The 12,092-nt window shown below is 47.1% G+C and overlaps 1 protein-coding gene across 6 annotated transcripts; it reads left to right on the top strand.

The window, feature by feature from the left end:
* Positions 1-8,207: 8,207 nt before the first annotated feature.
* LOC123087962 (probable helicase MAGATAMA 3) lies at positions 8,208-11,771 on the top strand. Of its 6 annotated transcripts, none has more exons than XM_044510079.1 (8): positions 8,208-8,507; positions 9,296-9,356; positions 9,468-9,526; positions 9,839-10,110; positions 10,388-10,453; positions 10,916-11,160; positions 11,252-11,323; positions 11,406-11,771. In XM_044510079.1, the coding sequence occupies exons 4-8, from the start codon at positions 9,970-9,972 to the stop codon at positions 11,437-11,439; spliced, it is 558 nt and encodes a 185-aa protein (XP_044366014.1). In that variant the 5' UTR covers positions 8,208-8,507; positions 9,296-9,356; positions 9,468-9,526; positions 9,839-9,969; the 3' UTR covers positions 11,440-11,771. The 6 variants fall into 6 exon arrangements, 5 of the variants coding, with proteins under 5 accessions (XP_044366014.1, XP_044366013.1, XP_044366011.1 ...); XM_044510078.1 differs by having other exon boundaries at positions 8,614-9,356; XM_044510076.1 differs by having other exon boundaries at positions 8,604-9,356.
* Positions 11,772-12,092: the final 321 nt, after the last annotated feature.

Here is a 12,092-nt window from a genome sequence, read left to right as displayed (position 1 = left end):
GCACTTTGTTTGCTGGATTTCATAGGAATCAATGAATCATCTGCAAAAAGTAGGTTTGTTACCGCTGGGGCGTCTCTACATACTCTTACTCCTGAGATTTCTCCATTTTCCTCAGCATGTGTCAGTAGGGCATTCAAGCCTTCAGTACACAACAAGAAAAGGTATGGTGACAACGGGTCTCCCTGTCTTCATCTTCTTGTAGGCTTGAAACTCTCGCTTTCCTTTGTATTAATCCTAACTCCGTATTCAACTGTTGAGACACATTGCAAATAAAGTTCACCCATTCATGACAGAAGCCTTGTCTCAACATAGTTTCTTTCAGGAAAGGCCACTCTACTCTATCATAAGTTTTGTGCATGTCAAGTTTTAGAGAACACAAACCTTCTCTACCTTCTATCTTATTCTTGATTGTGTGAAAGCATTCATATGCTACTACAATATTATCCGTTCTCAGTCTGCCAGGCACGAAGGCACTTTGAGTGGGATTGATCACCTCTGGCAGGAGGGCCTTTAAACGAGAAGCCACCATCTTTGCAATTATTTTATATAGCACATCACATAAGCTTATTGGCCTAAATTGGGTTAACTTTTCTGGTGTGTTAACCTTTGGAATCATCACAATTGCAGTATCATTCCAACCAACCGGAATGGTACATGTATTGATTGCTTGCAGGACCTCCTCTATCAGCTCATCACCTAGCATGGGCCAGAATCTTTTATAGAAGACAACATGTAGACCATCTAGACCTGGGGATTTTATATCCCCAATATCAAACAACGCCTTGCGAACATCTTCTGCAGTGTAAGGGGCTAAAAGAGCATTGTTCATCTCCGTGGAAACTCTCCTACGAATAAGTGGCAAAAGCTCGTGGTTTGGTTGCTGAACTTCTGACGTGAAAAGTTTTGAAAAATAACCAGTGATATGATCCTTCAACTCCTTATCTTCCTTCCAGACTCCCGAGTCATCTAGTAATTTTTTAATATTATTCCTTTTCTTTCTACCTGTGGCTGCGTTATGGAAAAATGAGGTGTTACGATCCCCGTGCATCAACCAATTCGCACGGCCTCTCTCAAGCCAGAAGATTTCCTCTTGGTCCAAAAGGTTCTCAATTACCACAATAATTTTCTTCTGATAGCAACGTGATTCGGTATTCATTGGACAAGACCTCAATCTCTCTAACTCTTTTTTAAGTTTATTAATTCTCTGCTTTGGACTCTAAGAATTTCGTGGTCCCAGTTGTGCAAATCGGCCTACACGGCTCTCGTTCGGTCTGCAAGGGAAGGTCCAATGCCTGCTAGCTTTACTTTTTCCCAAGATGCCTTAGCGATTTCATTAATAGTCTCTTTCTTTAGCCATTTAGCTTCAAATTGTTTTACACACCCCGTTGTTGTCTCAAAATGTTATCATCCAAATAGTCCATGTCCAGTACCAGCGGACGGTGCTTAGAGTGAACAAGTTCTTCGTTGATCACCGCATCACGTGAGAATTTATAAGCCCACTCTACATTGCACATTGCACGGTCAAGGCGCTCTCAAATATCACCTCTACTCCAAGTAAAAGAATCGCCGATATATCCAAAATCCTCCAGCCCATAGTCCATAAGACATTCACGGAACTCCCTCATCATGCCATATGGTCTCGCATTACCGCCCTTTTTTTCTGAAGGATATAATATTTCATTAAAGTCACCAAAAATTACCCAGGGGTGGTTCCTCTTACTATGCAGATTGCGTATGTCTTCCCAAGATAAGGAGCGTTCGTTCCGGTTTAGGTGAACATAAAAGCCCATGAGCCGCCATTGCACAGTATTTTCATTCATGACAAGAACATCAATAATATAAGGCGATACGTAATTTAACTCAATTTTATTCGACTCTAGATAAAACATAACAAGACCACCAGACCGACCATCACTCTCAACTACAAACATGTAATCAAAATTTAAGACACGACGTAGCTCATCGGCTTTACATTTATTTAAATGGGACTCCGACAGAAAAACTATATCTGCCCTTATACGTCCCTGTAGATCCAGGAGCTCACGAGTTACCGCGTGGGAGAGCATTGCCATGACAGTTCTATCCTAACATTTTCATTTGGCATGGAGGTCCTCCTCCTCGGAGGCCGCCAATGTGCCATTCGAGCAACTCCAACGGGCCGACCCAAACGGACAGCGATTTCGTCCGTTTTTTGTCCGTTTGGGTCGGCCGCCCGCCCGGCGTCCGCCCTGTTTTAGATATGGGTCGGCAGGGCGCCCAACACGCCGACCCATATGTGCCGGCGTGGCTGCCTGCCCCTCGATTTTTTTTGCATATTGCATAGTTTGAATCAAAATAAAATTGTTTTGAACCGAATAAAATTGCATAGTTCATTACAAGGAAAATATACATCATAGCCGACCACCCCCTCTTTAATACGGTTGAAAACATGTCTACTCATACGGAAACGGCGACGGAATTTCTGATGTTTGAACAACGGGTTTGTTGTATCAAAGTAGTCCTTCCAAAGAAGGAAATGCCCGCTCTCTCGGTTGTGATTCAACGCTGGAAGGTGGCCCGAAATGGAGCCACGGAACAATGGCCGCTGGATGTTGAGGTGGTGATGGACCAACACGGCAGCCAATATCTCCTCCTCGTCATCAGAGGACGAATCGCCGGAGTCGCTAAGGAAATTGTGAAAAAAGAACTCGTCGGCGGAGTCCATTTTTTACCTTGGCAATTGTCGAACAGCTTGCGGGCTTCGGCGAAGGAGACGGCCGGCGAAGGGAGTCGCGGCGCGCATGGACCAGCTGCTGTCCTGCCGGCATCCGACGAGCGTGCCGGCTTCCGACGAGCATGCCGGTGAGGATCTGGCCGGGCGGCTTCTTGGTCGGGGGCGGCTGTGTGGTGGTGGTGGTGGTGGTGGGGGAACCAGTCGGCTCCCGGCGGCAAGATGGCGGCGGCGACGCGGCGTGGGAGTGGGCGGCCTAGCTGGGCGGATGTGGAGGCCTCGGCAGCTGGCAGACTAGCCGGCAAAAAAATGTGCGGCGACGTCGGCGACAGAGGAGGAGGGCGAGGGTTGGTGTTGGATTGGGGAGGGCGATGTGTCACAGACCAGCGGGCCCCGGGGGAGGAGAGGGTGAGTGCGCTTGCTCCGCGCCGACGCAAATCCGGCTCAAAAATGAGCCGGGAATGGGTCGCCCGCGGACGAAAAGCGGACGCGCGTCCGTTTGGGTCGGCGCGTTGGGTCGACTTTTCTATCCGCGCGGACACAAACAAACGGCGGCGAACGAAATTGGTCGCCCGTTGGAGTTGCTCTTATCGCCCTTCTCTTCTCCAACCGATTCCACCCCTTGTTGACCATACTCTTCTTCCTGCTCATCAGTCTCCTTTGCAACATGTGTGACCATACACTTGATATCCTGCACTGTCTCAACTCTGTCCATACAGACCCGTTTGGAGGAAATATCACCATATAGTTTGCGTTCGTAGCCGTCCATGCTCTCCTCAAAAGAAAACTCATTGTCACTACCCGTGGGGCGCGCAACAAAATTGTGCGTCCTTTTTTTTACCCGGCACTTGCTTACATGCCTCCTCGTATCTCTATGTGTTCCCTCTTTTTTTCTCTTTCATTCCCTTCTTTTGAGGGTGTACCTGCGTTGGCTTCTTTACATCCTTGAAATTAAGGGGCTGTCTGGTTCTAGGTCTAGCATTGTCACACTTTGCCACACATTTTTGTCATGCTTGTCTAAGGTTAGTTCATCAAAATGAGAGCCACAAGTTGGCAAACCCAAGGAAATCTTGCCATATTTTTTATGTGTATGCCATGTGGGGTCCAAGTGAGACTTGCGTAAGATGTGGCTTGAACAAAACACTCATCTAAGTTGGTTAAACTTGCCTAAATTTAGGTGTGGCAATCTTTGACAAAGTTAGTCACAAACCAAACAAGCCCTAAAGTACGTATTCACCAGTCCATTGTGGCCTGCTGCCATCCTCGCTTCGACCGCACTAGACAGAGCCTCTAGAACCCCCGGTTTAAATAGGAGCTGGCTATCTCCTGTAGCCGCCTGGGTGGCGTTGCTATGTGCGCCACCCACCCGGCTCACTTTTTCCACCCGCTCACCCAAAAGAAACTTCCCAGAGTCAGTAGCATCAGCCGGGCTGGGATGCTCGAACGGAACCACAGAGGACTCTACAGCTGGTTTTTGAACATAGCCAGCCCCAAACCAGCCCCTGACCCTGACCCTGGTCAAGGTTGGCAGGCGAAGACCGAGCGTCCAGCCAGTCCTCCCGACCGGCCTTCGCACCAGCATGCGCCCATGACAAGGCCTCATGTACTCGGCCCTCCTAGCCGAGCGGGACTGCCTGGGCGCCCTCCGTAGTCGCCGCGACGGCGGTGACCGTCTTGATGGGTGTCACGATCCCTTGTCGGAGACCGTGAGGCCACCCACGGCAGTAGCCATCTTGACAACGTCCATGGGCTTGGTGATGTTGTTGTTGATGAGGCCCATGGTCGTATTCTTGTCGCCGCGAGAGGAGTTTCCGAAGGAGAGAACTCTCTTGCTTGTGCCTTGGTTCTTCCAGTACGGCTCGACACTAAGATTTCTTGAAAAACAAACTACTTTCTTCTCATTTGAGATTTTACAAAACCTCTCTGAAGTATGACCCACAATCTCACAACACTCACAATACAATGGTAGCTTCTCATATTTTACATCAAATTTAAGAATCTTTGAACTAGATATTGGAGTGAATTCTACATAGCACTTTAGAGGTTCGTGCAATAAGATCTTCACCCGCACACTCTAGAATATTTCAACAATAACATGGTTACGGTGCGAAACCTCCAGTACCTCTCCCAGCTGATCCTCAAGAGACTAACATATGCTCTCCGTCTTGAGTTCGAACGGAAGATTGCGTACGTGGACCCAAATGATCATTACGCAAAGGTCGACCTCCGCCGGGTCGCCCTTGCCGTCGAACTCGGCGAAGATGAGCCCATCCCGCTTGAAGTGCCATGGCTGCGCCTTCAGCACAAACCGACGATCACCATCAGCGTCGAAGTTGAGGATATGAACCTTCCGTCGTCGCTAGCCACCTCCTGAATGGTGACCACCCCTTGATTCTTCCAAGCCATGTTCCGGAGATCGCCGAGGATGACCCTTGATTGGCCTGGAAAGGGGACAGGAGACGGCCGACTACCAAGAAGCCGTTGACAGCCTTGCGGCAGCATCCATGTCAATGACAAGAGGACGGCCCTCACCCTGGAGGTGTCCCGTCACCTTCATCCCCAGCTGATTGGGAGTATCCAGAGGGAGAGAAGCTGTATCCTACCTTGTACACTATATGTTCAACACAATTCCAACAAACTTCACCTTACCGAAAATTTTCCACCACTTTGGATTCGTCCATGTGTCAAACTTTCATGTACATTGGATGTGAGTTTATCTCATGAGAACCGCTACTACTCAAAAGAATCCATTTGAATCCACCTACAACTTGTATTCTCTTCTTTTCATGATCACAGTCAACACTCGAGTAAAATTAAGTTCCTCTTTACTCTAGTTTCTCCTCCCAACTTTTGGAATATCCATTCAATCCCATCACACATTGACAACTAATGTGCGCAAAGTAAATAACTCCTCGTATCAGGTGCCACACATAAGAGTTACCTGAACTCAACATCCTCACTCTTTCTTGACTGCCTGTCTAAAACTTGAAGGAATTCCATCATCACTTGTATAGTTACCCTGAGTCAAATTTGCAGTTGTCTCATCACATGTATGACCACCAGTGCCATGGCCTGATTCCATGCGTTGTGCTAACTGCACGCTTCACCACTAGTACTGCGTCGAGTCTTTGCTGTCTCGGTCGAGTCTAAGGGGTCACGAACCCACACCACTCAACCCCATTGAAGAGTACGACTAATCATCAGCGACAAATGACAAGTTTCACGTTTCCGTCAAACCACTGGGCTCTAGTCCGAACCACGTGTCACTTGCTTTTCCATGCTGTAATAGGCTTTGGCTCTCCGCGCTCTTATGTCGTAACCCCTCAATCTGCACCAAGTGAAGTCTTACAGACTCCAACTCCACCTTCAATGGTAGACGATCAGTCCATCATCATGCCCTATCGACTTCAAGCTCCCAAGTACATAATTTTGAATCAACCCCATGCAATAGTCTTGTCGAAGCAACACAAGCCATGAGGCATGTGCCACGTGGTTCCATGCCGTAGAAGTCGGTCACCATGAGCATCATGCTCCTGTGTCTCCGTTGCTGAGCCCACCACCGTTTTTTGTCCCAACTGACTCAGGTGTATCTGTCAGACTGTCTAGTCCGACCTAGCCAAACTTGCTTGGCTACATGACACGCTTGAGACTCCCAAATCTAATCCATCACATGATAATTCAATCTTAGCCAGCATGAACCGCAACACCTTCAAGCATCCCTATTATTCCAACAAAATTTTCGCCCGTGTCTGTCATAACCCAAGGTTCTCAGTTCCACAAAGTTCTCCACCTCAAACCTCGTACCCATTGGCACCATGATCCTTTAGGGCATCTCCAGCACTAAGCAGCAAATTTGCTCCGGCATCTCTGCATGGACATGGGGGGCCAGTCTGCGGACACCGATGCCGGTGGGCGCCATCCAACGTTGCACGCATACATTTCAACCACATTTTGAGCAAAGCATACGAAATTCATGCAAACATGACGGATTTCATTCAAGTTCGGTTATAATTTACAAAAAATGGTCGATATTTCGACCGTTTAACAAAAAACCATATACCATCAATGCGGGCGTAATGGTTGTGTAGCGGGGTCACCGGCTCTTTCTTGACGCGGCGTCCGATCTGGACACCACGGTTGTGCCGGCGTGACAATGACTCCTCCTTGGGGCGGCGTCCGATCTGGATGTCGCGGTTGCGCTGCGGCGAGGTCAACTCGTCCATGACTGACCGGAGCGAGGAAGCCTGCTCGGGTTTTGCACGGTGGCACGACAGGGATGTCAGCTACACCTTGACGCACGTTGGCGATGGTGGGGGCGAGCCCATGTGACAGAGCGAATGCTCCGTCATTATCTTGATTTGACGGATGAATTCCTCATCCGTTACAGCGGCCTCGGAGAGGAGGCGGGGCCGCTGCTGCTGCGGCTAGTCCGGCTGCTACTATGGCATCTGTTCCTCCTCGTCACTGGAGGAGATGGCGATCTCCTCCTTGGTGGAGGAGCTGACCATCGTGGATTCCTAAGGGCCCGAAGAGCAACGGTGGCGGCGCCAAGAACCACTGAATGAAGAGCTTCACCCGCCTTTTCCTGCCGGCGCTGAGCACCATGACTTAGGCATCGCCTCTAATCTCAGAGTGGAGGACGGGATTGGGCACAACGATGGGGAAGGGGATGTGGACATTGCTCGGTGAGGGAGAGTGTGCCTTTGTGTATTGCCGATGCATGTCCTAAATAGCCATGGCCAGGCCAGCCGAAGGGGCGGTTAGCCCGCTTCAATGTGGCGCAGCGCTGGAGTTGGTTTCTTTGGACGTGGCATCCACATTGAAACGACGACGCCCCGGTCATATCCGTCACCGCCGCCCTCTCATCTGATCTAATCGCGGAATCAATGTCGGACACATCATGCTCTGGGCCGGCATCGATGTGGCACGCCAAGCGGCGCGGGAGTTCCATGTAAAGCGCGGAAGGAAGTACGTCCGCAAAACCCCCTACTGGCTTACCCTATCATCTTTTTTTGTCTCCAGTTTACGAGAGAAAGTACGTCCGGACCGTGGTCACAAGTGGGCGTAGTAGCGGTCCGGACGCCAGCAAAGCCCCCTCCACCCATCCCCCTAGTTTGTCTCTAATTTGTGGGAGAAAGTGTGTTCGGACCTTCCCGCAGGTCGATACAGGCCTGCGTTGGTTGACACAACACGTCCAGACCATGTGGTCCAGATATATATAGGCGGTTTGAGGGTTCGCGTTGAAGATGCCCTCTGTAAAAAAAAATTAACCGAGCTTTCAACGCAATGCCAGAACGTGTGTACCACTAGTCTTTATCTTTACCTCTTTACCTACTAATAAACCAGACATTGCTTCTGGTCGCCCGTAGTGGTTGTTTTGCAAAAAAGTCCCTGCAGTTTTCGGAAATTAAACCCGCAGTCCCTGATTAAGTGAATCTGGAAAACGCTTCGTGTTTTTGTGAAAAAACCCTATTTTTTGTTTGAAATTCAGTCCGCACTCCTTTGTTCCACCCCTCGACCCCGGCTGCATCTGGCGACGCCGCCACCTCGCCGCCAGCCCGCGTCATCCGCCGCCCCTCGCCGGCACGCGCTCTCCCCGTCCGCCTCCGGCCTCCATCATCTCCGCACCGGCGACCTCCCCTTGCCTCCTCCTCCTTCCCTTCTCTTCCACCTAGATTGAGAAGGGAAGCCATGGCGCTCCCGCAGCGGCTAGATCCAGACCAAACCCGTGGGGTTCCAGCTCGACCTCCTCGCAGCGACCATGGAGGCGGAATCCGCGGATCCCACGACCACGGTGGTGCGAGCCCCCCCTCCCGCGCACTCCTTCCCTTCCACTCTGTTCCATTGATGCAAAATTTTCTCTTTTTTTCATGATTGACCACTCGCAATGGAGTTGGAAGCAGGAGGGATGTGGGTCAGGCATCTACATGTGCTGCTGAATTCGATTGATGGTTCTTGATTGTTGAGTAATTCCTGTTAGTTGTTATATGTGCTGCTGAATTCTCCATTAGGGACTTGATTCATGTTGGTTGCTGACTTCATTGTTGATTGTTGATTGTCGAGAGAAAATCCAGGAGAGCGGTTGATGCTAGCGCTGGCGATGCGTCATCTCCCGCCCACGCAGCCTCCCCACTATGCCTCCACACCCAGATTCGAGTCCTCTCGGTCTCCCTCCCCCATCTGTGGTCGGCAACGACAGTCACAATGATAGCGAAGTGGTGCGACCAGGGGATGGCGCACATACGTTGTTGCCGTCGGCTGGCCTATGCTCGCGTTCAGGAATGATGCGTGTTTGCTTTACTGTAGGTGCTTTGGCGCTCTGTATTTGCTTGTTGTAGATGCTCTGCTTCCTCTGTTTTCTGCTTTGTCGTGTATCAATTGGGTGGTTTGTAGCTGCTGATGTAATCCAAGATGAAGCAGGCATACATGTGGACGCTGCTTCTCGCTTGTCTAGCTGCAACTAGCTGCAACTGATCGCTGGACAATCACTTAGGGCAGTATCATTGCCATATAATTATTGCAGAGTTGTGTAAGTTTGATTCATGAATGATAGGACCAAGGAAGGATAAATGAAATGCTTTGCAGTTCAAAAGAGAGTTAACAATGATTTAACGACGTTGGATGGCTGAATGTGCTCCTAAAGAAGGTCTGTATGAACATATCAAGCAAGTCCTGCTAGCAATGCTTCATTCATACAACTGTTTCTTGTGTTGTTACTTCTATAGTGAGTGACAAGTTTGCAATCTCATATATGCAGAGGTCGGCTGCTAACAGGTTCCAGGTGGCCGGGATTGAGGAAATTATATCAGGAAACGAGTGAGCCTTCTGTTTTGTGGTTCAGCAGCATTCTCTATTACAGTGTACATTATATTTGTTTCCTTCTCTTTTTATAATTGTAACAGAACCTTTTCTCTCTTAACAAATTGAAATCAAGACTGTTTTTCTTTAATGAATTTATATTTTTAATGCTTTAAAGCACTATAAAAGCTCATGATGAGTGTGTAAATTCCCATCATTTTGTTGTTATGGAGCTCTCAAAATTGACATTTTTCTTACATTTCCTTGTTCTTAATTTTCAAATCTGAACTGTGATCGTTGCTTACCAATTCTCACATCCATTTTTATCAGTTTTACAAGGATGCATCCCTTTTTACATGGGGAAGCAGATAACAGTAACGAACCAAGCAAGATGACTATGGTGCGTGACCTCAAGCTGTGATAAGACAGAAACTGGATCTTCTGTGCCCGTTGAAGATGAGATGGACGAAGTTACTGATGAAGCAATTGGTGCAAAGCTCAATATTTTATATACACAGAAAAGGGCAGTTTCTTCAGAACTTGCCACTGCTCATGCATGTGAAAAGAACATAGCTGATAAAAACAAGTCTCTTAAGCACAAGGTAAGGAAGTCATTCTCGGAGAAGCAGAGATTGTTGTAACAACACTCAGTGGGTGTGGAGGTGATATTTACGGAGTTTGCTCGGAAACTGCTTCAACTAAGAAATATGGGAATTTCTCTGAGCAAACTTTGTTTGATGTTTTTGTTATCGATTTAAGCTGCACAGGTGGGGTCTCAGACTCTCAATACAAACTGTCCTCTTTCAAATCAAGCTAGCTTTATATTTAATATTTATTATATGCTAAACACTAAGCTTCTTTTGGTTTACTCATATTTAGGCTCTTGAGCATGCAACTTTGATTCCACTTCAGCTACTCAAGTCAAAAGGAACTAAGTGCATAATGGTAACATGCTCTCTTTTAAAACATTTCTGATTAAAGAATAGTTTTTAGCTACACCTTGAAGCAACATTACAGTGCTATCTCTTACTTAGTAATGTCTCTTTTGAAGGTTGGTGATCCGAAGCAGCTACCTGCTATCTCTTACTTAGTAATGTTACTTATTAAAGCGCATGTCAAACCATGTTGTCATTCTTGGATTTTAGTTTTCGGTGTGCCATATCTTTTTTACATTTATGTCCTAAAAATGCTCTGATTCCAATGATGAGCAACCTTATGCAATTTTATGTGAAAACAATAGCAACCTCATTAACATGATTACAAGTAACAAGCTGCGCATACATAGTCCCCGTGTGTTGTTTGAGTATGCCATTCTTAATGGATTACTAAATTTGTATGTGAGAACTGAGAAGAACTATCAACTGCAGGCCGTATGCTAATTTCTCAATTATTTTGTATTGTCTGCAGGATCGAATGCATCCTTACATTAGCAGATTCCCGTCGTTGCATTTCTATGAAAACAAACTGCTGGATGGTGCTCAGAAGGCTGAGAAATCAGATCCTTTCCATGATCACCGTTGTCTTGGTCCATACATGTTCTTTGATATTGCCGATGGTCGTGAGCATGCTAGAACAAGTGCTGCTGCACAATCACTCTCTAATCAATTTGAAGCTGGTGCAGCACTTGAAATACTGTCATTTTTAAATAACAAGTAAGAGTATTGTCGCTTTCACAGTTTCACTTCCTACTGGAGGGGGTCTATTTTGCAGGTAACTGAGGTTCTATACTTGCTTTGTGAACAGATATCCAACAGATTTCTCCTGTAGAAAGATAGGGACCATAACTTATGGCTATGTTGTGGAAGAGTTCTTGCGGTAGCATCTTTCCATTGTCTGTAAATTGATGTATAAAGCGGGCATTCCATTCTTTAAAAATTGATAGATAAAATGGATGCAGGTGTGAGCTTGAGGAAGAAGGAGACGGCAAGTGAAAGACCGAGAAGACCAGGAATTATTCTTTGCTGGCCGTAAGGTGGAGGCGCTGCTTAGGGAACATGTGCGGACATCCTTGCTCCTTTTATTCTTCCAGTTTTAGGTACTCTCCAGCAGGCTTGTACGGAGTACCTATCTTGCTATGTACTGAATTATTTGCAACTATGTAGCAAACTGTATTAGGAGATCTAGATATATAATGCGTGTGTGTATGAATTAATTATTACCATCACCTAGCTAGCTTGTTACCTGAAAGATCGAGGCGAACTTTTATTGTATGGATGCTGTGTCGCTGGTTTTCTGTGATGTTTCAGGGACACATTGTTTTTCATTTTTGGGACTTCATGTAAGTTTTGGGCCGTGGCTCCCTCAAATCAAGTCGGATCAACACTCACTCCCTGTATGTTAAGATGGTCCTTAATTAATGCTATAATCTTATATATGATGACATTCAGGGATTCTTTCCACGCCTTGCTCCTCTTTAGACTTCTAGGTACTTTCCAGTAATCAATTTGCAACCAGAATACAACGTGTCAGCAATTGCTCCCCAGTAAACGAGGTGAGTGTTGAAACTTTTATACTGTAAAGACATGTTTTAAACTTTTAAGTTCTAACAATAGTAGTACCATTGATACAGATAAGTTGCTTGAAC

This window comes from Triticum aestivum, chromosome 4A (genome assembly GCF_018294505.1).
Source record: "Triticum aestivum cultivar Chinese Spring chromosome 4A, IWGSC CS RefSeq v2.1, whole genome shotgun sequence".
NCBI lineage: Eukaryota > Viridiplantae > Streptophyta > Magnoliopsida > Poales > Poaceae > Triticum > Triticum aestivum.
The sequence above is the reverse complement of the archived record's forward strand: the minus strand, read 5'-3'. Positions and strand labels throughout refer to the sequence as shown.